The sequence below is a fragment of the Panthera uncia genome (assembly GCF_023721935.1).
Source record: "Panthera uncia isolate 11264 chromosome A1 unlocalized genomic scaffold, Puncia_PCG_1.0 HiC_scaffold_17, whole genome shotgun sequence".
NCBI classification, from domain to species: Eukaryota; Metazoa; Chordata; class Mammalia; order Carnivora; family Felidae; genus Panthera; species Panthera uncia.
Window position 1 is genome coordinate 93,647,452 of NW_026057577.1, and position 27,111 is coordinate 93,674,562.

General features: G+C 43.1%; 1 protein-coding gene across 3 annotated transcripts in view; it reads right to left on the bottom strand.

Moving 5' to 3' along the window:
- The window catches only part of DOCK2 (dedicator of cytokinesis 2), a 415,558-nt gene that overhangs the window by 89,575 nt on the left and 298,872 nt on the right, over nucleotides 1–27,111 (bottom strand). For all 3 annotated transcript variants that reach the window (XR_007461385.1, XM_049647803.1, XM_049647801.1), the window contains exons 28-29: nucleotides 6,809–6,907; nucleotides 3,722–3,816 (exon numbers count right to left, since the gene is read on the bottom strand). Coding sequence is in view for 2 of the 3 variants with exons in the window: in XM_049647803.1 (XP_049503760.1) it covers nucleotides 3,722–3,816; nucleotides 6,809–6,907 (194 nt within the window). In the remaining variant the exon portion in view is untranslated. The remainder of the gene's footprint in view (nucleotides 1–3,721; nucleotides 3,817–6,808; nucleotides 6,908–27,111) is intronic.

Sequence of the window (27,111 nt, forward strand, 5' to 3'; positions counted from 1 at the left end):
CATATGTAATATGTGGAATGTAATAGTTTACATCATAAATTTGTTGGTAAGATTAAATAAACTCATACAGATTATAAGATTAAATAAGGTATTCACAGCAGGGGTGGATCTAGGTGCTCAATACATGTTAGCTATCATAACATCACAGCAAATGTAAAAGAGGTGAGAAAATTTCAAGTGCCCCACTGTGGACTGAAGATGAAGGACATCTACTAACTCATCGACATGACTTCAAGGAGAAAAGAGTCATTTTTCTGGTTGACGTTAGGCACATCCTTCTCTAGTCCAAGGCTAAATTTGTTGTCTACACCTGGAGATGGCAATGCTTCTATTCAGTGAGTTTTCTGAGGTCCCACCACTGTGCTGAGGAGTCACTCATTCTATCCTCACAAAAAATACCATGAAATGGAGATTATAATTAATCCCCATTTTACAGATCAGGAAATTGAGAGTCCAAGAGATTAAATGACTTCCCAAGAAATAGAAGTGGCAGAACTAAGAAGTCTGAAACCAGGCTATATTTCTGATTCTTTTTTTTTTTTAATGTAGAGACTTAAGTACTTAGCTGATCCTTAAGAGATACACATATTTCTCTTCCACTTCCACTTCCATATTTCAATTCCACTTCCTTAGATCCTTTAGAAAATCATATTGTAATTTTCTAAGTTTAAAGAAACCAAGGATTATGGTATCGTCTCTTGGGGCCTGTCCCCAAAAAAGACTAAAGTCCATAGCTCGCTGGCACTGCAGGAGGGGACATTCCTCCAGACTCTTCCACATGCTTCCTCTAAGATGACTGTAGATGATGCAGAAGGAATTGCTGGCCTGGTCAGGGCTCCAGCCTCTCTGGGTTTCCATCATCCTGACCTTGTATAAGTGGTAGATGTCTGTGCATTTACTTGCCTATCTATCATCCATTTCTCCTGCTGGTAATAACACCTATATGTTTCCTTTGGGTAACTATTCCCCCTACCTCCCCTTTTGCTCCCAGGCTTTGTGGTTTGGGTAGAACTAACCATAGCCTCCCAGTTGCAAGGTGAGTCACATGACCCAAGCTTGATGAAACAGCAAATTTCATTTTCCTGTCCACAGAAGTTTATAAATGGGCATGTAGCCTAAGACAGAACTCTGAATATTAGCCTGGGGACTCTTGTTATACCTATTGAAGAAGAGGCCTTTTCTTTTTAGTGGGGTTGCTAATTCAAGACATATATCTGGAATTTCTAGAGCCCATTTTCTCCACCACAAAGAGAGTATCTACTTGAGAATGAAGCCAACATAGAAAAGAGGAAAGATAGAGATACAGATTTCCTACAACACTGTTTGAGCACCTAGATACATCTATGCCTGAAGTCATAACTCTGAGATTTTTCAGTTGTCTGAACTAATAAACTTGACTCTCCTTTTACTTAGGCAAATTTAAACTAGATTTCTTTAAAAATTCTAATCAGTAAGTACTCACTGGATACACAGAGTTCATTATATGTATTTATGAATGTCAGGCTCTGCGGTAGGAGCTGGAAACACAGAGATAAATTAGATATAGTGCTTGCCTTCAAGAAGTCCATTCTTTAGTGACAGAAACAGTCATGTGAAGAGATAATTATAGTACAGTAGAATAAGTGCCATAATATGGGCATGTATAGAAACACAAAGAAAAGAACACATTCTCCTACCATGACAAGAGTTCTAGAAGCATCCACAAAGGAGAGATTATAGTGTCAAGAATTTGAAGGATACTTTCATGCTGAGTTTGGCCTAGAAGGGAGGAAAGCAATAGTTTATGAGAAGTCACCGAAGAATAAAATGGTAGATAACAGTGAATAGTTGAATGTATCTAAAGTAAAGGGTGAGTTGAAGATGACTCATGTGGGTGCTTCATGTATTTTGGCAAAGCCTGAAGACATTATTGACCAGCTGGCAGACAGTAAGAGGGTTCACATACAGCTTAAGAGCTGGCTACTACCACAATATGAGATGACTGAACATTGACATAAGGTACTATCAGCTACATAATTTGTTGAGCTCAGTACACAATGAAAATGTGAATCTCCTTGTTGAAAAATTACTAAGAACTTCATGATGATAAAGAGAGGGCATTACACCAAGTATGGGGACCCTTATAGTGTAGGGTGGTAAGCAACTGCACAGGTTGCAGACCCAGAAAGCTGGCCCTGACATAGAGGTAGAAATGGACCTGCCTCTGATCTGTGATGTGGCCTGGGTCTAATTCCCACCAACACTTTAATCATTGCAAAGACTGACTCCCATCTGTGCGATGTGAACAGGGAGAATCAGGGCAAAGTTAGCTCAGAACGAGAATTTTGACATTTTATTGCTGGGGTGATTTTCCTCCTCCCAACATAAGCTCTGATGCACAGACATACTTTCTTCTGCCTTGAGAAACCTCTTCTTCCCTTCACCAGCCCTTAAAGCTGGCCCCAAGAGCACTGTGGGTAAGTGTGTCTATCAAGTCACATGGCTAGACACTTAGGCATCCAATTAGTAGAAGAACATCTTTTCAGAGGACAGAAAGGTAAGGGATGAGGGTCACCCGGGACTGGAGTCAGCTATGAGGCATACACGAGATAGAAATTCTCAGACTGTATCCAATGACAAAATTATTAATAAGTAAATGTTTAGAGTCTTTCCTTCTTGCCTCCCATTAAGGAGAATTCTGCATCTGCCTCTTCAACTTCTCTTTTTCTTTCACCCTCTAGGGATATTCCCATTTGCCAGTCAATTCTTGGTTTTGCAATATGGAACAAGGGCAATAGGTAGAGACAGACAACAGTGTAGAGTGAAGGCCTTTCATAGGGAGGATTTAAAATAAATATACAAAGCCAAAGGGAAGTAAGTGAGGAGAAAAAAGGGGAAGGGGCCAAGAGGATCCAATTTTAAAGGGGTTTGTGGATAAGGACTGAGAATAAGATTCTAAGAGAAACTTGAATAAAGCATAGGATGTGAGAGATACTGAGAACCACAGAAATGGAGAAAGGGAATAGCAGAAAGTATTGTTGAGTCTTAGCATTTGAATTTCATTTGGATGAGATGATACTATTTGAGAGATAATTACTTTTCTTTAATGTTGTGCTGGGTTATGTGGGATCTGAATTATACTTGGGTTATACTGGTATCCTATGAGATGTTAATAGAAATTATATACACACACAGAAACATACATATATGAACACCAAACGATTCCACTAACAAATAAATTTGTGAAATTCTGTATCCTAAATCCTCCAGAGAATTCCATGAGCATATTGAAAGCTCTAGGAAGTCCTACAGCACAGAAATCTTTTCAAAGCTATTTAATCCAATGCTTCCTAAATTTATTTTACTCTGTGTCACAAAATATATTTTATTATTTTGAATAAATGTTAAAATAATATAATTTTAATAAGGCTGACCTTAAGGTCTACTGTCTCGAGAGTTTAGGGAAGACTTCACAAAGCATGTTACTTTAACTGGTATTTGAAGAATGGAGAAGGTGGGGGGTAGCCAGCTCAGTATATAAAAAAGGCATGAGGACTAAAACATTAAAAAAAAAAAAAGAAGGTTCAAGATTGGTGTGGAACTCCTTGGGGTTTAAAAGTAGAAAGACTCTGCTACACTTTTTATTTTCACCAGGGAAAAGGTATCCCCACCTTGTCTCTACGAGTGCTCTTTAAAACGATCGCTGGGGTGAGGTAGCTGTTAGGAATGAGTGACAGCTCACCTGTTCTGAACCATACTCATGGCCATCCAATCTACAGGATACACATTTTTCCCAATGAGGTCCTTGAACATGATGAAGGTCTCCATCAAGAAGTCCTGAAATTGTAAAGCGAAACACACCCGTCATCTTGTTTTGTAGGAACTCACTAGAAGTGCCCAGATCTTGTTGGCTGTTTACGTTTTTTCTTTATTATTTTTTGGAGGGTCAGAAAAGGAAAGGGCACAGCCTTTCAAATAAGTCCAAAGAAACCAATAGCGGTGGATTTTTAAGTGGAAGCTTCAAGTTAGTTACCAGGAGACTGTTTCACAAATACAAGTGGAATGTGAATATGGAAAGTGAAAACACTCTCAAAACAAAGCACTAGCAATTCTGTCTTTGGGAAGAAAGAAGTAAATGCATTTATTGATGTTGCAATTTTATAATCATCTTCCCAGATATATATTTAATACAGAAATACTCTATACTTTGTGAAGGCATCTCAGGTCATTTAGCAAACAATTATAAACACAACCATCTAATTATCAGTAGTATAAACACAGCTCATTCATATGTCACAGATACATCCATGGGCACATTAGAGGAAACAGCCCAGGGACTCTCTTCCTCTCATTTGAAGAGGCTCAGAGTGGATCTCAACACACCCCATCAGATATTGATTGAAGCAGGCCAAGATTCTGCTCCATCTTTGGAGAATACAAACTCAAGACAAGTCCAAATGGCAAAGACCAGGACCACTGTCATGTGGACACTCCTAAGCTTGAGGAAGAAAAGTCATACTGTCTATATGCTTTCAGTAAAATTTAAAATCAGTAGGAAACCCACTCAGAGTTCTTTCCTTAAGCCAGTGGTTTCCAAGTTATTCTAACAGCAGAATTCCAAGTCCAAAGAAAATATTACCCAGAACCTAACATATAAAATAGATAAAAGTAGGGGCGCCTGGGTGGCTCAGTTGGTTAAGTGGCCGACTTCAGCTCAGGTCATGATTTCGCGGTCCATGAGTTCGAGCCCCGCGTCGGGCTCTGTGCTGACAGCTCAGAGCCTGGAGCCCGTTTCAGATCCTGTGTCTCCCTCTCTCTGACCCTCCCCCATTCATGCTCTGTCTCTCTCTGTCTCAAAAATAAATAAACGTTAAAAAAATTAAAAAAAAATAAAATAGATAAAAGTAGAAGAGCTGTGGTGTGTGTGTGTGTGTGTGTGTGTGTGTGTGTGTGTGTTTATGGTAGAAGATAGTGAAGATGGGAGGAATATAATTTGAAAATCACTGCTTTAAGCTAAATTGCAAAATTCTGGAAATGACATGTGTTCCTTTTCAGCAATCTTTGCTTCTAGGGAAAATTACCTCAGTACTTTAAGTCCCAGTTTCCACATCAGCAGAATGGGGATAACATCTAACTCAAAGAGTTACTATGAATATTAAGTGCACACTGTCTAAAGGATGCTCAGCATAGAGCCTGGACCATTGTAAGAGCTCATTAAGTGCTCGATGACAATGCTGAGAATTATTCATCCTTGATATCACTTGGGGGAGTGTGGGTATCATCACAGGCTCATTCCTTTCTTATGGCAACAAAGCCTCTGGCTCATAGATGTAAATCCTAGCTTCTGAGTGAGAAGCTGTAGCATGCTGTCAGGGTTAGGACAGAAGTTCAAATCCTACTCTGCCACATACTTCCTATGTGTCCTTGAGCAAGCAGATTGTAGACTTGTAAAATGTGACTACTAATCCCTATGTTATACTGTTGTGAAGATTATACAAGAAAGCATATATGTTCAACAAATAAGAATTCCCTTTCCTACTCTCTTCCCACCATTCTTTCCATTGAGGATCAAACATTAGGATCCTAATCTCTCTATTTCCATGTCACATGGCATAGAGAAATTGGGGAGAAATCCTGGGATATTTGGCTCTCCTTTTGTTTTCTTTTGTGTATATCCAGAAATAGGTTCCGTTTCTTCCCAATACTGCACCCAGTGAAGAGACTATCTCTCTGCTGAATGGCTGAAAGAGTAGGACATTGGCTTTCTAATAATTCCCTTTATATGGGCCACTCTCTGAGATTGGTTCAATTCTAGAATCCTTGGTTACTCTAAGGAAAGTTGAAAGTGAGCCCCAGCAGCAGAATTCCTGACTGGCAGCAGTAAGGAGACAATGACAAAGGTGATTATGTTGAGGGCAAAGGGACTGCTACACCCTGGGACAGCCTGGGCTGGCCTTTATGTTGATAAGTCATGTGCTACAGAGCTATGAGCCTATAGGCTACAGTCCTGTGCAGACAGTTCTGTAACAAATGAGTCCTGAGAGGCTAGAAGAGTAAGGGCGCTCAGAGGCCAACTTCCTCCATGCATTTGTGATCATAATATAGAAATAGCTACCTTTTACTGGTAACTTAATATGTGAGGACTTCTGTGCTCTCATTAACCCTTCCCCACACTATGACATAAATAACATCATCCGCACTTTTCAGATGGGGAAACTGAGGCTTAAGAGAGGTTAATTTGTCCATGGTCACATAGCTCTCCATGACAAATCCTGGATGCAAATCCAAGACTGTGTGACTAACACTCATGCTTGTAAGCCCCCAAATGTCCATAATTCATCAATAAACATTTGTTGCGGCATATTTAGACTGGACATTCAGGTTTCACCTCTGACAGGGACTGAAGACATCTTTCAGAAGTGGTATATACAAGCCTAAATGGAAATTAGAACTAGGAAATCACATGAATGTGTTTGTAACTTAGACACACACATGCAGAAGGTCCACTGGGACATCTTCTTACTCTAAACTCTTTTTTTCTATTTTTTTTTAACGTTTATTTATTTTTGAGACAGAGACAGAGCATGAACAGGGGAGGGTCAGAGAGAGGGAGACACAGAATCTGAAACAGGCTCCAGGCTCTGAGCTGTCAGCACAGAGCCCGACACGGGGCTCGAACTCACAGACTGCGAGATCATGACCTGAGCCGAAGTCGGCCGCTTAACCGACTGAGCCACCCAGGCGCCCTTCTTACTTTAAACTCTTAAGAGCCAACAGTGTGGCATGTCTCCCCTACACTGCCCCCCACCCCAGCATCCTGTAGACTCACCACAAGTTCAGAGCTGGTCTGGAAGGTCTCAATATAGAAGGAATAGTGCTGGTCACCCATCTGGTTTAAGATGGCTGTCATACATGCCACAAAGTGACTCTGTAAGAAATAAAGAAAACTGCCATGAAATAGTGAAGAGAGAACCATGAGATTCATCTTTTTCATTTCCTTGACTTCAGACTGGAAAACACCGAACCATCTCAGGCAAGTATAAAAAGTCCCCCAAGGGGATCAGCAAGTGAAACTTGCCTATGAAGAAATGTCTCCTTATGGTTCATTTATGGGCTCGTTCTTCCAAAAAGCATTTATTGAACACCTATTATGTGACTGGGACTGTAGTGGGAGCTCAGATACAGAAGATAGGGCCTGACCTATCACTTCTACAGCTGCTTGTACTTTGGGAAAAGACCACTGAGTTGGTGTCAGGAGATCTAGTCTCTATCAAGATCCTGAAGACAGTTTGATTTTCTGATAAATAATTTTAATATCTAAGCCCCAATTGTTTCATCTGTAAAGCAAGACAATAATCCATCCATTTCAACCCCCACATATGTATCAAAAAGATCAAATGACTCCTATAATGCTTTGAATTCACTTATTTTCTCTATAGAGGGGTCAGTTGTTAAGCCATCATGACTCAGTCAGTGAGAAGCCAGTAGCTACCAGTAACCAGCACTTGTTAAGGGCTTTGGAGGATAAAAGAAATGAGAAGAGGTGGTTCTTGCTCTTCGGGAGTTCATGATCTAGTTGGGAAAGGAAGGTTAACATCCATGAGGGAAAAAGTACAAGACCTTTAATCTGCCAAGCAGACCAAGTGTCAGAGGGATTCAGACAAGAGAGAAATCAATGCAAGGACTTGGAGAAGAGGTGGGTCTGGAAGGATCCATGGGATCAGAGGAGCAAGAACCACATTCTTTCATGCACCATACCCCTTTCTGCTTTACCCTTCCAAATTTTATGACTCTGTATCAGGGTGTATTTTCTGTTTAGGCTAGTATGTGCAAGCAGCATTTAGGAATATCTACTCTGGAAACCTTGTAAAGGGAGTACCAACCACAAATCCACCAGGAGAGAGGAGCCACTCAAGGTTGTCTCCTGCAAGATTCCAATGGGACTGCCATCTTAGTCAAAGGAAGTCCCACTAGGTTTGGTCAAGGGCAGGCTTATGGAAGAGGGCCTGCTCAATGTGATGTAGGTCTTTCCAGGGAACCTTACTGCTAAAAGGTGTCAGACAAATGGCATACCAGAGTGGTGGGCCTGGAAATAGTATGTGTGAACCAAGAAAATGGGCTTGGTATCACAAACTGCTATCTTTGTTTAGAAAGACACACACACACACACACACACACACACACACAATACATATCCTTATACATTACAGCTTTATAGTTTATAGTAGTGGAGGAACAGCCTCAATGTCCCAAGAAACTCCTTCTGTGTTCCTCCACAGGAAGTCCTTTGGATAACTGAATGTCCTCAAGATCACATTCCTAAAAGTAACTCCCAGAGATCAGGAATCTCATTTGCTTCTAGGTTTTTTCCAATTAGGATGTTAGGAATAACATGCTTTCCCAATCAGCAAGACCCACTGTAGAGTTTGTGGGGCTCAGAACAAAATGAAAATGAACAGTCCTTATTAAAAATTATTCAGAATTTCAAGACAGCCCCAGTGCCCATTCTGGGCACCAGGCAAGGTCATACACCCGTGAAGCCAGCCCTGCCCGCCAGTGACCACCACCACACTCACACACCATAAATGTTTAGAAAACATGCAAAGCTGGCAGAGAGTGCAAAGCTGGGACTCTTGGGAGCAACAGTGAGGACACTATGTTTATGGGGACCCGGAGCCTCTACACTGGAGTGAGCTGTCTTGGCCATCCAGGAAGGCAAATCCTCTTCTGCTCAGGCCCCCAGGGGATGGTGGTGAGTTTGTGAAATTATCAGTCCTTTTCAAACGAGACAGAACGCCACCATCTCTGTTAACTTAAGCAGGACCCACTTAAACCAAGAAAGAAGATTTATAATTGTGTATCCCGCTGGCCAGGCTGGATCCCAGGAAGGAGAAATCAGAGAGTTTGAGAGGTGTGTGTGTGTGCACGTGCATGAGCGTGTGTGTGCGCGCACACACGCATGTGTTTCCTCTACTCCCTCCATCTCATCTCTCCTCTCCTCAAAGATTTCAGCCTATGACCACTAGAGGTCTTTTCTTTTCACATGGTAGCTGCCGAGCAGTTTGTTCGGCTTTTTATTTATTCCTACGTGAGCAGACCCACTACACTTCTTGCATATAAACAGTGAAAATTACAACATAAAGGACTCATTATTCCTTCTTTTGGAGTAATTCTGCTGCTGGCCAAAGCCTGGCTCATTTTGCAAGGAAAGGGAGGACATCTCTGCAGGTAATTCTACTGCTTCAAGGTAAGAGATTTGGGCAGGTTTTATTTTTTATGATCCATGATCCTCTAAGAGAAAATGCTATCGCCTCTTGGACAATAGTTTACTTTTAAAGCTTTGGCTTAAATGAGTCCTGGGATCGTGAGCTTGTGTGTGTGTGTGTGTGTGTGTGTGTGTGTGTGTGTATGTGTGTGTGTGTGTGGTTGTGTGTGGTAGAAAATCTACCATTGTCAGAACTGCAGGCTGCCCCAAATGCATAGATACGGAATGCTTGTTATTTCCAATGGCTTGATTTGAATTTGAAGTGGGGGAGAAAAGCAAAAAAACAAACCTCAGAGCTCAAGTTGCTTGGAATTACCTTGAAAAAGGCTGCATTTTCTTAAGCCTTGTTTAGAGAAACTTCCATGCTTCATTTTAAAAGAAAATAAAAGGGGAAGGGGTTCTACTCCCCATCGAGAGAGAGTAACCATTTTACAAAAGGATCCACTATTTTTTTTATAAGGACTTGCTCAGTGTGTTACAGTCCACCAATCAATCAAAATTACTTTTACCGGCTTGTTCATTTCTTCCTTCTAACTACCACATAGAAAAACCCAGCTCAGTGCCTTACAGTACGATTTGTAGTGCAATGTGACTGAAGTTTGGACAAGTTACCTGCATTTGGCTGTTAATGAAAAATGACAGTGTTTTCCATCCAACTAGAAGCACCCCTTTTTTCCTACTATGATGTCTAGCCCACTTTAGTACCAAATCTGTCAGAAATCACACCAATGTGACCGACTGATTAGTGAAATGGCATGAGATGCCAGCAGCAGGTTTGCATTCAGAACAGGTTCCCCTCTGTCATTTAAATTAAAAAACAAATAACAAAGCAAAACAAACAAAAAAAAAACAAAAAAAAAAAGGAAGAAAGAAAGAAAGAAAGAAACCAAACGCTCTGTCACATAATGATAGAATGATGGGATATTATGCCTCTCTGACGTTTATCCCTTTTTCAGTAATATCCTTAACATGGCAATCCACCTCTTAGCTTCCTGTCCCCTTCCCTTTTTATGAGTTTGAGACCTTACTTCTAATCCACCATGTTTTAAATGTTTAGAAAGAGAGAGGAATGGGGTGGGGGTGTGATTCGCTAGCAACTCAGATACTCCTAACATTGACATTGCTCAAACTTTATAGTGTAGGAGCCAAATCTCCCAGTCCTGTTGGCAACATGGAAAAGCCCGAGTACTGCATGGGGGACGGCAGGGTGGAGGGATGCCCTGCCGTCCAAGCTAGGGAGAATCCCCCTCTTCCCATCCCTGGCAGAAATGGTATAGGTGACATATATTTACTACCAAGGCATGAGGCAGCCACTCATCCATAGCCAAGCAGCATGCCAGGTGCCTAGATGGGAAATTGCTTCTTAAAACAGAATACCAGGGGGACCTGCATCTTAACTCCCAGAGAGAAATTGTATCTGAGACGCTGGCACAAATCAGGCAGAGTCACCTCGGCTCCGTTCGGGGCGGTTGAAAACGTACCTAATGAATCACAGCATGGAGAGACACGGTTTGAAACTAGGTCAAACGTGTAAAAATAAGTGCAATCATCACAGGCACTTGGCTGATGAGGGGCTACTTAACGCCTTGAGTGGCAGGGTTTATTTGCCACATAGAACCCTCTTCAGCGATCCGCGACAATCAATCCTCTTAATTAATTCAGCCCATCAGTGTGGAGAGAAGTCTTGCACACCTGGGAGAGAGCTGAAGCTCCAAAGGGAAACAGCCAGGGTCTCTTCACTGTGTGATGGCAAGAGAGGAAAAGAGAAACCCGGTATCGTGTGATTAATATTAATTAGCTGGGATACTAGATGACTGGGATCAGGATAGTAGCCCTCCCCAAATCATTTGGCTCCTTTGCATAGAAAAATCATCATTGTCGTCATCAGCAGCAGCAGCAGCAGCAGCATATTGATAAGGCCGATAGCTGGGTGAACATCAGTTAACTCAAACATATCTATTTAACCACCTCTAACGCAAACACACCTACACACACATACACACAACAGTCAAGCCCCCTGCAGTGCTGAGTGGACCTGGAAGAGGCTATCAGTTTGTCCTGCCTTGAAAAACAAACAAAACAGGGGGAGAGGGGCATGGTTGCTGTGGATGCGTCCCCCACTCACCTGAGATTGTGGGAGGGATGAGCTCACAGAGGGAGAGAAGCAGCTAACTTTGGGAGCTTGCTACCTAAATGCCAACATTACTACGCGATACCAGCTGGTGACACGTTGCTATAGTAACTTCAAATAATGTGCAGGGCCAAAATAAAATAAAATATAGAAAGCGCCAAGGAGAGGAGATGAAGGAAAGTTTTCATACCAAGGGAGGCTCATAGGGAGATGAAAAGTTCTATTTATCAGGACATTTATTTCCTTTGGAGGCTAAGAGTGGCCAAATGTCATTCTCAGGTTGCTTCTCCATTCACCCCCACATCTGCCATGTGGTTATATAACAGATTTTATTCCTGGGTGGAATTGGCACTGTCTGTGTGGTGGATCCAGGACCGGAAGTGGGAGGCTGTTGTGTTAGGAGAAACAGGGACTCTAAAACCGCTTCATCTTAGAGCTTTGTAGGCTACTCAGAGTTACAGTTTGTAGCGATTTGGGGGGAATCTAGTATATTGTTCTGTCTTAGCAACCATAAGTCTAGGCACTGTGCTAGGTGTGAAGGTGCAGCAGTGAGCGGGATGGATAAGGCTGTGCTCCAAAGAGTTTACACCTGGTTCTGCCAGGATGTAGAGCATCAGAGGGCCTAGGAGCCAGCCTACCTGAATTCAAATCTCAGCTCTATCTCTTACTAGTTGTGTGGCCTTGGGCAGGGTCTTGTGCCTCAGTGTCCTCATCTGTAAAAGGGGATAAAAATATTCCTTACTTCATACAGTTCTGGTGAGAATTAAATCAAAAGGCACTTGGAACATAGAAAGCCCTCGATAATTATCAGCTATTATTATTATTCTCATTGTTGCTGACTGTGGTCTAGGGAAACTATGCAGATTAGCCAACTGAAATTCCTGACCTGGAAGAAGGATATGATGAGATCACTTACCCATGACTGTCTGTGGACACATCAAGTGTTCCCAATAACAGCTCAGTGCCCTTTGACTCCGAACATGCCTTTGGTTAAAAACATGCCCAAAGTCCAGCTGTCAAGTATATTGAACATGTGCCTCTTGGACCAGATACGTTGGGAGGTTTCTTTTATTTGGGGACAATTGCAAGAAGGTAGGAAGAGTCACAATAGCACCCAAATTGTTCAAAAGCATGAAATACAACTGTCTTCATCAAAAACGTATCCCCCCAGCTGTTTGGCTTTAGGATATCCCTGTCTCTGTGTGCAGTGACATTCTTTGGTTACCCAGGGATCCTGCTGTGTGATAGAGTAAATCAAGTTACCTTCTTTCAGGGGAAGCTTCTTGATGGGCACAGACCCCAGGGTTTCATGTGGCCAGCTCCACGTCAAAGGCACAACATCACAGGAAAACAGAAAAGTGCACTTGGATGCCATATACTCTGGATATGCCCTGACACATTATATCTGTACAAGATGACAACTAGTGTAGAGTTATCTGTGTGCACCTCTGCCTGGTGCTGTGGGCATTAATGATGGCTCAACTACTCAGCATTGCCAGGGCCAGAACTGCAGGTGTCTCCTCAGAGAGCTAGCATCACTCACAAGGAGCAGGAAGGGAGGGGTAGACAAGGCTGCTTTAAATCAAGGTTGGAAAAGAAGACTGAACTGGTAACATACTCTTTCTTTGAGACGAACACATTCTGATCCTGGTGGACCTGTGCCTATGGCTCTGTGATGTGGGTCACTTTAAACTATCCAAAGGATATAGTGGGATCCCAAGGGGGAGGTGGATGGCAAGCAAATTCCATTCATTCATTCCTTGTGCTCAGGACTCTACATTCATCATGTCACTGATTCATTTCAACAAACTCATGAGGTCAACTTTATACCCATTTTATAGATCAGGAAAGTAAGATGTATGGAGGTCAAGCAGCTTGCCTAGATAGACATTTAGTATATGATGGGACAGGGATTAAATTCTGAATCTTTCTGACTCCAAAACCTGTACCTTTTCATAAATCCACTGTGTCTCCCATGTCAGCACTGTCAGCTCACCTGGGGAGAGATTTTTGTCCATTTATTCATTGCTGTATCACCAGTCTAGAATTGAACTTGCACTTAGTGTGGGTTCAATAAATATGTGTTAGATGAGAGACTGAATTTATTATAGTATTCCTCATCTCTAAAAGAATGTTATAGGGATCACCCTGCACACACAAACTCTGAAAAGTTAGGGTCATGTGTAGACCACCTTTGCCTTGGGAGAGGCCAGAAATTAAAGAATTTTTGTTCTGCTTTTGAGTGTACTCCACCTTAAGTTATATTTGATCAAGCTACATTGAGATCGTTCTTTCACACATTCCTTAATTCAACAAATATTTCTTGAGCACCTACTATGTTTCAGGCTTGGTTCTAGCTGCAGGGGATACAACCAGAAATGAGAGTAACAAGATTTGTTCTTAATGAGCTCTTATTCCCATTGGATAGAGGGCCAGGGATGGAGAAACACAGTAGAATGAATGAATAACCAAGTAACATTATTTTAGGCAGTGATATCTGGTACTAAGGAAATATTACCCAGCAATGAAATGGGGATGGAGTGAGAAGGAAACTATTTTCAACAGGGGAGACAAAGGCAGCCTCTTAGAGAGCTGGCATTTGAATGGAGATCTGAATGATGAGAGTCAGTCATGCAAAAATCTGGCAGAACAGCATTTCTGGGCAATTGAATAGCAGATGCAAAGGCCCTGAGGTGGATGTGCTTGGAGTCCTGGAGGATCCCAAAGAAGGCCAGCATAGCTGGAAGGTATGAAATGAGGGAAGACACTATATAAGATGAGGTCAGAGAGACAGGCAGAGGCCAGATCCTATGGGCCCTTGGGGGTCAGAGGCAAGCATATGGATTTTCCTCCAAAGTGCAAAAGGCGGCCATTGATTCGAGTTTTAAAAAGCTCACTCTTGCTGCTGTGTGTTTCAAGAACCCCTCTTTAAAGAGATGGCTCCCATGTCTTACCACATAAGCCCATCTCCAAGACACTGTACTGGACTTATTCCCACGGTCATGGGTCTGTGAAAAGTGCAAGTTGTTTTCACTGTTGACTCTTCCTTATTCCTGGTAGTGTGACCTCTTTTCGGCAAATGCTTCTCACTAAATTATTATTTTATAGCACACTCTGTCCCTCTTTGTGCAGGCAAGAGAGTGGACTCTAGTTTCATGCGGATCCCATCTATCTGCAAGCTTAGTGGGCTCATCTCCCTTTTATTTGGAGCTGAATGAAGGGGAGCCTGCTCCAGTGGCTCCCAGTCTCTGATTAAAGCCATTCCCATCTGTGGGACCTGAGAAACCTGCTTGCTGGGAAGGAACACCCGCCCAGTTTTTAATTGAACAGAAGATGATTTTTTTTAATGTTTCTAATAACATTTGTGGAGGTGTGGGTGAAGTTCACAAATGTGATTGCAAGAAGAATAGTTTCAGAAGCAAGGATTTATTCTCGGCACATATACCAGTGATGGGCCTCCAAATCTTTGCACTGAATGCCTCAAGAAAGGCTGTGCATAAAGACTGTTTGGAGTCCTGGACAATACAGTATTGTCCTCAGCTCACTTCTCCCTGGGAAAAATCAAAGCCCTGAGTATCACCAGGATGTGGGCTCTGGATAAGTATCCTAAGCAGCCCCTCACCTTCTTCTACAAACGTGTGCATCAAGGTTATGTATGACACCAAGATCAACCTCCAATAGAAAAAAGATTCACAAAAGGATACTATGTTTCAGGCAGGAGGCGTTGTGGGGTAAAGGACAATAACTACTTTTTAAAGGGCTAAGCCTGTATCAGGCACTTTTTATAGGACTTTTTATATGGTTGTGGCAAGAGAAGAAAAGAACTGGAAGAAGGAGAAGCTAATAGTAGTCGGACATTTATGAGTCAGACACTAGGCTAAAAAGTATAGTGATGGTCACAACCACCATCAGTTATTGAGCACTCGCCATGGGCCAAGTGGTATATATGCATTAATCCTCCCAGTATCCAGGTGATCTTGATAAAACCACATGTACTTTACAGATGAGAAAACCGAGAAGCAGAGAGGTGACATGACTTAGCTAGATCAGCCTGACCCCACAATGCTTTTGTTTTTCTTAGAAAAAAGAGAAAGACATTACCATTTTGTAGACATGATATGATCTTAGTGACAGGAAAATTAAGCAAATCCTTAAAGTACACGAAGAAAGGAAAAGGGCACAACATTTTACCTCACTGTGCTTCCTGCCTAAATAGACTTGAATATTAAGAACATTCAATATTCCATTCAATTCAATAAACTTCTCAAATACTAAGAAATATTCTAGATATTTCCTATGCCTATATAGAGATGGAAGGATGGGTAGATGGGTGGATGGATGGATGGAGGGATGGATGGATGGAGGTAGCTTGGCATATGGGTAGACACAAAGCCACATAGACAGAACTAGCTCTCTTCATGACTGTGCCCTGTGGTTTATGAGTCTCCCATGATTTTAGGCTCAAATGAGGATAAACACTCGATCTTCTGCAGTGCTTAGGGCATTGAAGGCCAAGAAGGGTTCAGAGTGGAACATCAGTGCCATGTACTTGGAAATATATCTGGTTTCCCATAGAAGCAGTTTTCCTAGAAGGCACTAGACAGGGAATCCTAAGTCTGGGAGCAAACGCCGGTTCTCTTCAACATGCTCTGGAACTTTGGACAAGATACTTGATCTCTCTGGCCTCAGTTCTCTCATCCCTGAAAAAGGGACCAGTGCTACCAACAGCACTGTTGTGAGGAGTAAGTAGAAGGCAGGTGCAGGGGTCCCGTGTAGAGCCTGGCACACCAGAAGCACTCAGAAAACCTTCTTGCAATGCTCAGCTTCAGCCCCCTCTCTGGTTCACCAGAACAGTTTGCTGATCAGCTGAGGAAGTGTGGAGTTAGCTTTTGGTTGACTCGTGGAGGATGATTTAAACCTCCCTGTGGACCTGGAGAGCTGCATTGCGGATGATGATTTATACAATCTCTCCCTGCCCTTTGTTTCCCTTTACAAAGTCTCCACGTTTAAATGAGAGGAGGGGCAGGCAGACAAATGTGTTCCCAGACAACCAGGCAGCGAGGCAAGAAGGTTTTCAGAAGGGATGATTATTTTGTGGATAAAAGGATTGCTTAGTTTACCCCTTGTGTTTACTTCACAAGGAGTGAAGAAGAGTAAAAAAGATCTCTCTCTCACATTGCGTTTTAAACTTCAAGCCCAGCTTTCCAACCAGGACTCTCCCTGTGCCTCTCCAACCTCCCCCACGTAGGTCAAGTTGTCCCTGCTGCAAGTGGCCTGCTAGTCCCAGCAGAATCCGGTACTCAGGTCTGAGTATGATAATAACGGTTGGGTGTGTGTGCAGGTGGCCTCTTTGCAATACCTGCCTTGACTGCTTAACTTTACAGGGCTCAACCAAAGCAATGACACACTGATGGTTTAATTATTAATCCACATTAGGGCAGGATTTTCTCCTTTCCCAGCTAATCCTCCACTCCTTATTCCCAATTAATCAATCGGTTAACAAATATTTACTCAGCACCTATTATCTGTAAGGAGCTGTATCAGGTACCTATGACACTCTTAAGATCTCAGAGTACTAGGGAAGATTATCCCTGTCTAGGTAGCTAGCTAGCTATCATTTATCTATCTGTCTATCAATATAGTGGTTTTCAACTAGGGCAATCTGTCATAATTGGAGGAGAGGGGAGGTTGCTAGTGACGTCTATTGCATAAAGGCTAGGAATGCTGTTAAACACCCTACAATATACAGGCCAGCCCCAACAACAAAGAATGATCCAGCTCAAAATGCCACCAGTGCTGAAGTTGAGAAACTCTGATCTGAAGAGAGATATATGTTATGAAGCCAGATGACAGGTGCAAAATGAGTGCTATAAGTAAAGCTTTCTCTAGGTTTTTAAGAAGTGGAAATGACCTTTGTGGGTAGGGATGTTTAGGGAAAATTTCACAGAGTATGTGGGGCTTGAGGAACTACATGATTGAAAGGGATTAAGCTAAAAATGGGAAAGGACATCTTAGATCTATAATAGAAAATACATTTCATTTTATAATTTGATTAATTTGATTGATCGGGAGTAACTGCCTAAAAGAGCTGTGTGGGGAATGATTCTAAGGCCAAGTCCTAGCTCAGCAGGAAAGAGTGTTGATTGATTAGTGATGTCTGCTATAGGCAAGGGAGGGGGAGGGATAGTGGAGATGCTGCGAAATTGCTGTCCCACTTTTGTATGTGGAACAGGATGAGGAAAGACGCAGAGGTGGAAATGAGCAAAGTGTTTTGGTATAGCAGAAGTTCACAGAGGGAGATCACGAGAGAGACTAGGAGGGACAGACTGGAAGGGCCTTGAATGCCAGGCTGAGAGCTTTGAACCTCAATCTGCAGGTAATGGGACGCCACATAGGCACCTGCCTACTGGGTTGCCTTCAGGACAGCTCTGCTGACAAGGTCTTGAGAATGAAAGACAGCTGCCCAAAGTCCTTGCTCTTCACTTCTATAAAGAGAGTACTATTTCATCTGTTAACAGTAAAAACTGGCAGAATCATCATGCTTGGGCTTTTATGAAGCTGATTCCAATGATGAAAAAAAATCCTATGAAGCTGAACTCAAAGATAACTGTTTGAAAAGCTGACTCCAAGGGTTCACATTAATGAGCTCCTGTAAAGCCCTTTTGGATAGAGCATTCCTTCTGATGTCGTATGTGCAAAAAAAAAAAAAAAAAAAAAAAGCCTCAAGGAGGAGGGGGAAGAATGGTGGCAGAATGGTGGAAGACCATTTCTGGGGCTCATCTGCCACTGACCTTCTGGTAAGGACACTACACTGCCCACTGATGTTGTGCTTCCCGTCAGCCCCCAGTTACCCGACCCACTGGCTCCATAGGCTGTTTCCTCTCTGCCCTGGGAATGATACCTCATTGATTTATTGGTTTGCGATTTTCCAAATGACATCATACTCCATTTTTTTCATTCTTTCCTTTTGCTCACCTCCCTCCTCTTAAATTCCCATTTGTCCCACTTCTACTTCCCTGTCCTTTGGAATGGTAACAACACCTTCCAATTACTCCTCTGCAGTCCGCATTAGCTGCCTGCTGACTCCTTCTCCCTGTCATCGTTAATAAAGGTGACACTGCAGCTTGGCGTGAGTGCAGGTCCGCCTCCCACCTGCCCCACCCTCCCCTCTCTTGGACCAGAAGACTCCCTAACCACAGAGCCCCTGCCTTTGACGCTTTCTTCCTGTACCCAGCTCCCTTCCCTGTGTTCTAATCCGCACTCAATTAAAGAAAGATCAAGTGACACAATAAAAATGCCATCCAGAGAGCTGGCCTGGTAATGCCCAGATATCAGATCAACTTACTACAACCCCGTATCTACTAATTCTATCTAGAAAAAAAAAAAAGATGTCATAGTTGTCTGGACAGATTTGTTTTTGAAAACCCCTGCTGACTCTTTTGCCCCGGCAGACCTGGAGAAATCCTAGCAAAAGTCTAATCAAAGTTAAAGCTTAGAATTGGAAAGATGATAGGGAGGGTGCTCCTTGGGAGTCTGTGCAAGCCAGTGTCCTTGCAGCACAAGGGGAAAGCTATGGACCAGGGAGATTAGGTGGCTTCCCCATGGTCACACAGCTGCTGTCAGTGGTAGAGTGGGTGCTAGAATGCAACTGTTCTGACCACAGTGTTAAATCGACTATACCATTCTCTACCAAGTCTAAATGCTGGCCCCTGGCCTCCAAGATCCCCGCAAACAAAATGACTGTTATTTTCCTATCTCAGCCAAGGGGTTGCCCTGATACCTAGAATAAATGGACCTCCACTAATAATGAAGGCTGATGTTTGATGTGCATATGCTTTATCTCCCTCACCACGTAGGTTTCCAGATTTGGGGAAGAACAAGCCATTGAGCACTAATTTCATCTTTCAAAAAAAATTGAATGGGCGCCTCTATTACCACTATTCATTCCCACTTTGATTGATTATGTTCTGTGCCCAGCATCCAAATCTGGTTAAGAACATCAAATTAAAAACCAAACGATTGATCACTGAAGTCACTCTGCGTAATGAAAATGGTCTGAATGTGCCTCAGGGCAGGAACAGGGTGGGATGTGGGAGGCTTTGCTTACAACACTTTGCTCTGAGATCCTCAAACTGGCAGTGCGCAGGACTCACACAGTGCACAGAAATGCTTTGGTTGGCATGGTATTGTTGTTGTTGTTGTTGTTTTTAACATTTGACTTGTGTGTCAACTATATTCAAAAAAAAAAAACTAAAAAATAAAACATTTGACTTTTTGTCAACATTTAAAAGACAGAAGCTACTCCATAAAGTTTTGAATTTTCAGCTTCTCTTGGACACTTACTTGGAAGATCCAGAGATAGCAGTCTGCGTTCCCATATGGCAGCACTGGGAGCTACCTCCAGAAGTGGACAGGGCCTATGGAGGTTGGATATGCACTTGCCAGGCATCCGAGGCCTGGCCTTATTCTTGGGTGACATACTTGTTTTAGCACTGAAGTCCTCTGTCCCAGGAAACCCCTCAGCCCCTGGAAAACCAGGATAACTGGTCACTCTACCTAGTTCTTCTTTTACATACTTGCCTGGTCCCTGTGGGCATGTGCACATATGGCATTTTCCCCATGGCCTCTTCCCCATGGCTCCCTTCAAGCCCACATGGTTCCCCTAAATGACATTCAAGGCTGCCCAGCATCTGAATCCTGCTTCTCCTCACTTCCCCAACCTACCTGCCATCTATTCCAAACTTCTCTTCATTCTCTTGGCATCTGCATAAGCTAAGGATGCCTTCTTTTACATAATTCATTTTTCAAGACCCATGCAAGTGACATTCCCTCCTCCAGGAAGTCTTCTATGATTCCACCTGATGCTCTTCTGCCCCAGACAGACCTAGGTACACCCTCCCTCTGCTACAATCATTCTTTCTCCTTCTGCTGTATGCATCACCATTAACACAGCATCAAGTGAGTAGACTGTGGTGGTGGTCATCCTAAAGACACAGAGGGAGTCAGAATTTTGATAAAGTTTTAAAAAAAAGTAAAAATTGTAAAACTTAATTAGAAGTCCGGTATCTCTGTGAGTTTTGTATGATTCACCAAAATGAAAACTGAACACCATCCCATAGGAACCTGTCCCTACCCCATGACAATATTTAGCATTCCACAGTCTAAGAACATCTGGGTCTCCTGAACACTGACATCCAACTCTCCTTCTACTTATAACATGGAATATTAATTACATGCCCTCCTGTGTTCTCTGCTAGCCCTGGAGGTACTCAAGGTCAGGGACCTTCTTCCATATCCTGTATCTTCAATGCCTGGCTCATGGAAAGTGCTCAGTAAAAGGTTTTCCAAGTGAGTGAATGAGTGAGTGAACCTCCATCAAAGGGTCCAGGGGGACTGTCTCATTTGCTATGATTTTAAAGAAAAAAGGTTCTTCTTAACTGTCCCAGTGCCCACAGGATCTCTGTTTCTTAGCTGGCTTCCCTGAATCATATTACGAGCTAGAACAATCAATCTATGATTAGGGTCAAGCCATCATTCTTTTGGACATTTATCATGAGATCATAAGATTACAAAGTGTTGGTAGCTTTAGGGTCTTTTCTTATAAATAAAGAGAATTCCAGAAGTCCAACTTCCTACTGGACATTTCCCCTGGGACACCCCATTGGCAGCTCATCATAAACATGTCAACATCATCCTTCCCTCTCAGGCCTCTCTCCCTCCTCACTATGTTTTCCTTCTTAGAATCACCCTCAGCTTAAGACAACAGCCTAGCCATAGACTTTGATTCTGATCACGCTCCTTCTCTCTCCCTTTCCTCTCTCTCTTCTCTCTCTCTCTCTCTCTCTCTCTCTCTCTCTCTCTCTCTCTTCTATAAATCACCTAGGCCTGGGGATTTAGAAATTTATCTTGAATGTGTTTGTTCTTTGCCCTCACTCTCACTGCCCTGATTGAAGTTACCATCATTGCCACCTGGCTTACTGCAACGACCTCCTAAGTGGACCCTGCCTCCAGCCCTGCCCCTTCTCATCTCCATATTGCAGGCAGAGTGTGGTCTTACTAAACTGGAAATGAGACTGACTCTCACTCCTGCTTAAAATCTTCCCTGGATCCCACTGACTCAGGGTAAAAATCCAAACTTCTTAGCACAGGATGCAATTCTCTGCATGATCTGGTCCCTTTCCAACTTGATTTCTTCCACTCTTCCTACCTGCTCCTTTAAACTCTACCATCAGGCAACACAGAATTGCTGTCCAACTCACTTATCCAGGTCATAGTCCTCTCACCTCTGACAGCCTGACACATGGTGTTTCTAGCCTCAACACATCACCTTTAAACAATTTGCCTCATCACCTCTATTGAGCTTCAGGTTTCATATTTGAGATCACTTCCTCCACTAAGTGTTCTGGGAGTCTCTCCACCCCATGCTGAGTTGGGGGTCCTTCTCTGAGTTCTCATGCCCCCAGAATCATCACTTTGGTGGCACTGATCACAGTTTTCAGGACCCCTAACCTTATCTGTCTATCTTTGTATATAGGACTGTGAGGGCAGACACTGGATTAGTATCCTACTTTCTTATATTTTCATCTACAATATAGTTCCTGGCACATAGTAGGTACTCAACAAATATTTGCTCAATGAATGGCTATATGGCCTCAGATGGAAGAATAAATGGGGCACAGGTACCTAAAGGGCGTGTGCTAATTTGGGTCTGCTTTGAGGAGACACACAGATTGTTACAGGGCTCTCTTCTAATCAAATAGTTTCCTCAAGGGAATTAGAATAAAGTCTGGTCTGTCATGGAAAGTAACTTCCTCACTGTGTAATGGCTTAAGCCTGAGTGGGAAGGGCAATGGATTTTGGAATCCTGGACATTCTTTCCAGCCTCATATCCCATGGACACAGTAGGAAACAACACTAGGCCCAGAATTAGCAGACCTGGATCTCGGCTCCAGTCCTGCCACTTGATTCCTGTGTGCCCCAGGGAGGTTGCTTGCTCTCTCTGTCTTCACCTATAAAACAAGGGTATGGAACCAGCTCCTTTGACTCTGAATGTGGTCACTTGTGGTTATCCATAGCTGAATTTGCATCCTGATTCCCAAATTCCTAGCTGTGTAGGCCTCTGTAAGTAATGCTGACTTTGTGGGGCTGTTATATAGATTAAATATGATTACATTCATAAGGGGATAATGCAGTAGTGCTTACAGAATATTCAATAAATGGTTACAATTAAGAGTATAGGCATATCACATGGTTAATTTTTTAATGGTTATAGGATAAAGCTACACAGAAATAGCTAAGATTTAAGCTCTTCAACTCTGAGTCATGTCAACCCCCTCCCCAAAAAAAGATTGATTGTACATATTTGCAGCCCTCTGTATCTTTAAAACAAAGCATCCAATAAAACTGACATTATGTCACAATTAAGACAATAAATGTTAATTGTACTGAATCAAGCCACTAATTTTGCTCCTACCATAATGGAATTATATATTTCATTTTGGAATTTTAAAGCCCTTACAACTTCAAAGCATCATCTGCTGCATGCTATCATTTCAAGATTGGCAGGATATTGTTGTAAAGGAAAATTTCCCTGCCCTTGTGATGTCAGATGATGTTCCCCAGGGCATCCACCTCCTTCCCTCAGGTCTCATTTAGTGTCCAAGGTTCCAGCTGGTGGCACAGCATGAAGATGCCTTTCCAATGAATACCCTGTGTTCCTGGAATCCTTCTCTGGTCCAGGACCCATGTGGATTATCACTTTCACAGCTGGTTAGAACAAGGAGAGGCCTGAATTCTATCTAGTCCTAACTTTGCCATCAAGGAGTTGGGTAATCTTGGGTGAGTATCTTAACCTGTAGAGGCCCCATCTGGAAAACAGTAAAGAGGCTTATGGCTTCAAATTCCGAAGGTGTATTATTGGTATGTGAAATTAGAGAGATTGCAGAAGTAGGTCCCTTCCTTTCTCATTCCTTGGATGAGGCTGGGCCGGGAAGTTGTGGTTACCAAACTTTGCTACACATTAGAATTACCTGGTAACCCAATTCCCCAGGCATCAGGACTTTTAACGCTCCCTGGGTAATTTCTGATGTGCAGCAAACTTGGAGAACCTCTGGTCCTAGGGAGTCAATAGAGCTCAATAAAAAATGAGGCAGGCTTCCCTGACTCCAGACTGGCCACTGGTCATAAATAAGCTACTCGATCCCTACAAGCCTACTCTTCCTTACTTCTGAACTCATAAGGTTTTTGCAATCAATAAGTGAGATAATGCAAAGGCACCTAGTGCTACTCAAAGCATGGTTCATTGACCAGCAGCACCAGGGTCACCGGGGAACTCATTGGAAATGAAGAATCTCAGGACCCCATCCAGACTTGATGAATCAGAATCTGATTCTCAAAAAATTCCCATGTAGGTAGCTCTCAAATATTGAAGTTTGAGAAACACTGCTCTAATACTCAGTTCAATAAAATGTACCTTGTGTAACTTTCTCATCAGCCCTCTGCTTTCATTCATTAGCCATTCATCAACACTTGCACAGCACGTGTGAGGCCAGATGCTGGGCCCCTAGCATAGTGACTGGCTCATAGCAGGGCTGCAAGAGATGTTTCGCCATTTCATGAATGGATACAAAAGGGAATTGGACCTGCTTCCTACTCTCCAGGAAGCTCATGGTCCATGAGGAAAATCAAGACATGAACTCGCGTATCTGGAACAGAGCAATAGTTACGAATGATGAAGGCTCCCCTTTATTTGTATACTTGCCACATGGCAGATATAATGCTAAGCAATTTAGGTACACGATCTCTTTGAATTCTCACAACAATCTTAAGGATAAATACCATTATCACCTGCCTTTTGCAAATGAGGGAACTTTGGCACAGAGGAGAAAAATAGCTTGTCCAGAGCTACACCGGATGAGGAGGTGGCACTGACAAGGTTTGAAGTCAGCGCAGCCCCAGCCTGTTCACTCTGCAGCACTGCCACTGTGAGATGAAGCACCAGAGACAATTTCTGGCTTAATAACTTTGACTACAGCCTGTTCAAGGGCAGCCCCATCCCCAGGTGCTGTGGGATACGCAGCAGGAAGCCCTGCAGGCAGAGATGCTGCCAGGTTTCTATCGCAGCAGAAGAGCCGGCCAGAGGGCCGAGAGTTCCTGCAGGCTGCTTGTCGGACACAGTCCACCACATCTAGCTGTCCCTCTCCCTTGGCCTCTCTATGCTGCTTGGATATTTTACTTGCAAATACATTTGGCAGTTAATGTCAGCCTCTCAATGACAAGTCCAAGGAACAGAAAGAAAACTCCTTATCAGAGCTTGGGTTATAAAAGCAAAGAAACTTTCTGAAAATCACATGATGAGTTGCAGGGTCTCAAAGCAGGGGTCCTGAGCTCTAGGCTCATGAGAAGTTGTGAAAAAGGACAGGTCTGTGATCACCAGGGATAAAGGGTATAATGTAATTCCTCTGGGTCTTCCTCACCAAATAGAGTTCCCAAGAATCTGCGTCTAAATCAGGTTTGGCATAGTAATTAATTGAAATATTTATTTGTGCTTCAACCTTCCCATAATTTCCCTTCCCTCTCCCTCCCTTCTCCCTGCCATTTCCATAAGGGTGTCCAGGGATTTTGCTCCCTCTCTTTGGGGGGGCATTCTCAGTATGAACCGGCAGCATCAGTTTCACCTGGAACTTGTTCCAAACACACATTCTCAGGTCCCACCCCAGACCTGCCGAATCAGAACCTCAAGAGCAGGCCCAGTGATCTCTGTTTAACAGGCCCACTAAGGGGCTCTGATGGGTCTAACATTCAAGAACCACTTGGGGCGCCTGGGTGGCTCAGTCAGTTAAGCATCTGACTTTGGCTAAGGTCATGATCTCATGGTTTGTGAGTTCGAGCCCTGTGTCGGGCTCTGTGCTGACAGCTGAGCCTGGAGCCTGCTTCAGATTCTGTCTCCCTCTCTCTCTATCCCTCCCTGACCTCCTGACCTGTCTCTCTGTCTCTAAAAAATAAATACATGTAAAAAAATAACATTAAAATTTTTTTAAAAAAAGAACCACTGCCTTGGACAGTTTTGAGGGCAAAGCAGCCTCAGTGAGCAACTGAGGCCAGTAAGAAGGAAGGGGGACACAAGATACAAAGAGGGACAAGAAGACAGAAACTGAGGGGGGAAACAAAAGGATGAAAAGAGATTCCTAAGACTAGCAGGGGTGGTGGTGGGTTGAGATTCTAAGTACCAAAGATCAGTAACTCCTGCATGCCTGAGGGGACTGTGCCTCTAGGATGGCCCCAGCAGTACTGAAGTAGCAAACTTTCACCCTTAGGGATATGCACGATCCTTTAATGGCTAACTCAGCAGTGACTAGAGTGTACGTAAGACTAGAGGGATCTCCATGAGTGCTCAGCTGGGCATAAGACCCCAAGGACTTCTCTATGGCCCTCTGGGTAGGGAAGAGGAAGCTGAGATTGAGTCTGCGAATGCTGGCTGAGTCAGGCCAGGGCTGCTCCAGGTCAGATTTAATTTCATTTAGAGAAAGTCAAGGATTTATCATCTTGTATCTCACAACAGTTCATGGATGTAAATTTCTACCCACTACACCTGGGTGACTTTCAAGAGGCACTTTTCCAAGAACGTTCTTCGTCCTTCCCAAACTTTCTTTAGGCAAAGGCAACAGTGCCTTATGAACACAGAACACAGGGGTGGGGAGGTTTGATTCCCAGTACAGATTTCCCAGAGACATCCAGTGGAAATCCAGGAACACAGACTGGGACCAGAGACAGCCCAAAGGACCACTTATGTCCTTCTCATTTCTAAGGAGGAGAAACAGCAGGTTCTCCAGACCATATCTGGCCAATGTCCCTCCCATTACTCGGCTTCTTCTTGGTGAATAGTTTTTCTCCAGACCCTCATTTTAACCATCAAAACATCAATTCTCACAATCTTGGGTTTAGTCCAGATAGAGCTGAGAGGTTAACATCCTTCCACCTCCTAGCCTATGCCTGGCTGGGTGATGGTTGCAGAGCACCATCCAGGCGAGTACAGGTGCTAAAGCTTTCTCTCTTCTGGGCAATAAGAATTCTGCCTCACCTTGAGTCTGGCCTTAATGTCCTGTCTCCTCACTCTGACTTCTACTTTGATGTCCACCATCCACCATCTCAGCAGGTAGTGCTTTTCTTCTGCTTTCAACTCTTAACCTACTTCTTTCTCTCTCTAATGATGAAAAAAAAAAAAAACATTTCCTACCTTCAAGGGCAGTATTTTCTAATATGTCATCTTAAGCAATAGGCATTAAGTTCCTGGAAGTCAAGGATCATGTCCTACATACATTTTGTATTGCACCCACTCCAGTGCCTGACACTTAGGTTTCTAGTGAATGTTTACAGAATGACTCTGTAGACACTACCTGTTTGATAACTCCAGGTGAACATTTTACAGGTATCCTAAACTCAAGATGTTCCATTTAAATTTTTGATTTTCACCTCTTCACTTAACTTCAAATCTAATCCTCTTTCTGATAGAGGTAATAGCACCTCTGTCCTCCCAGTTGCCTATATAGAAAGATTCAGGCATCTTTGAGACTTTAATTTCCTGGCCACATCTAACTGTTGACCAAGTCCTTTCCAGTTCTATGTACAAAATATGGCTGGACTTTCTCCATTTCTGTCTACCTCAGTTCAGTCCACCACCATATCTCCCTAGCACTATAGCAATAGCCTCCTAACTAGTATGTGATTCCAATCTTGC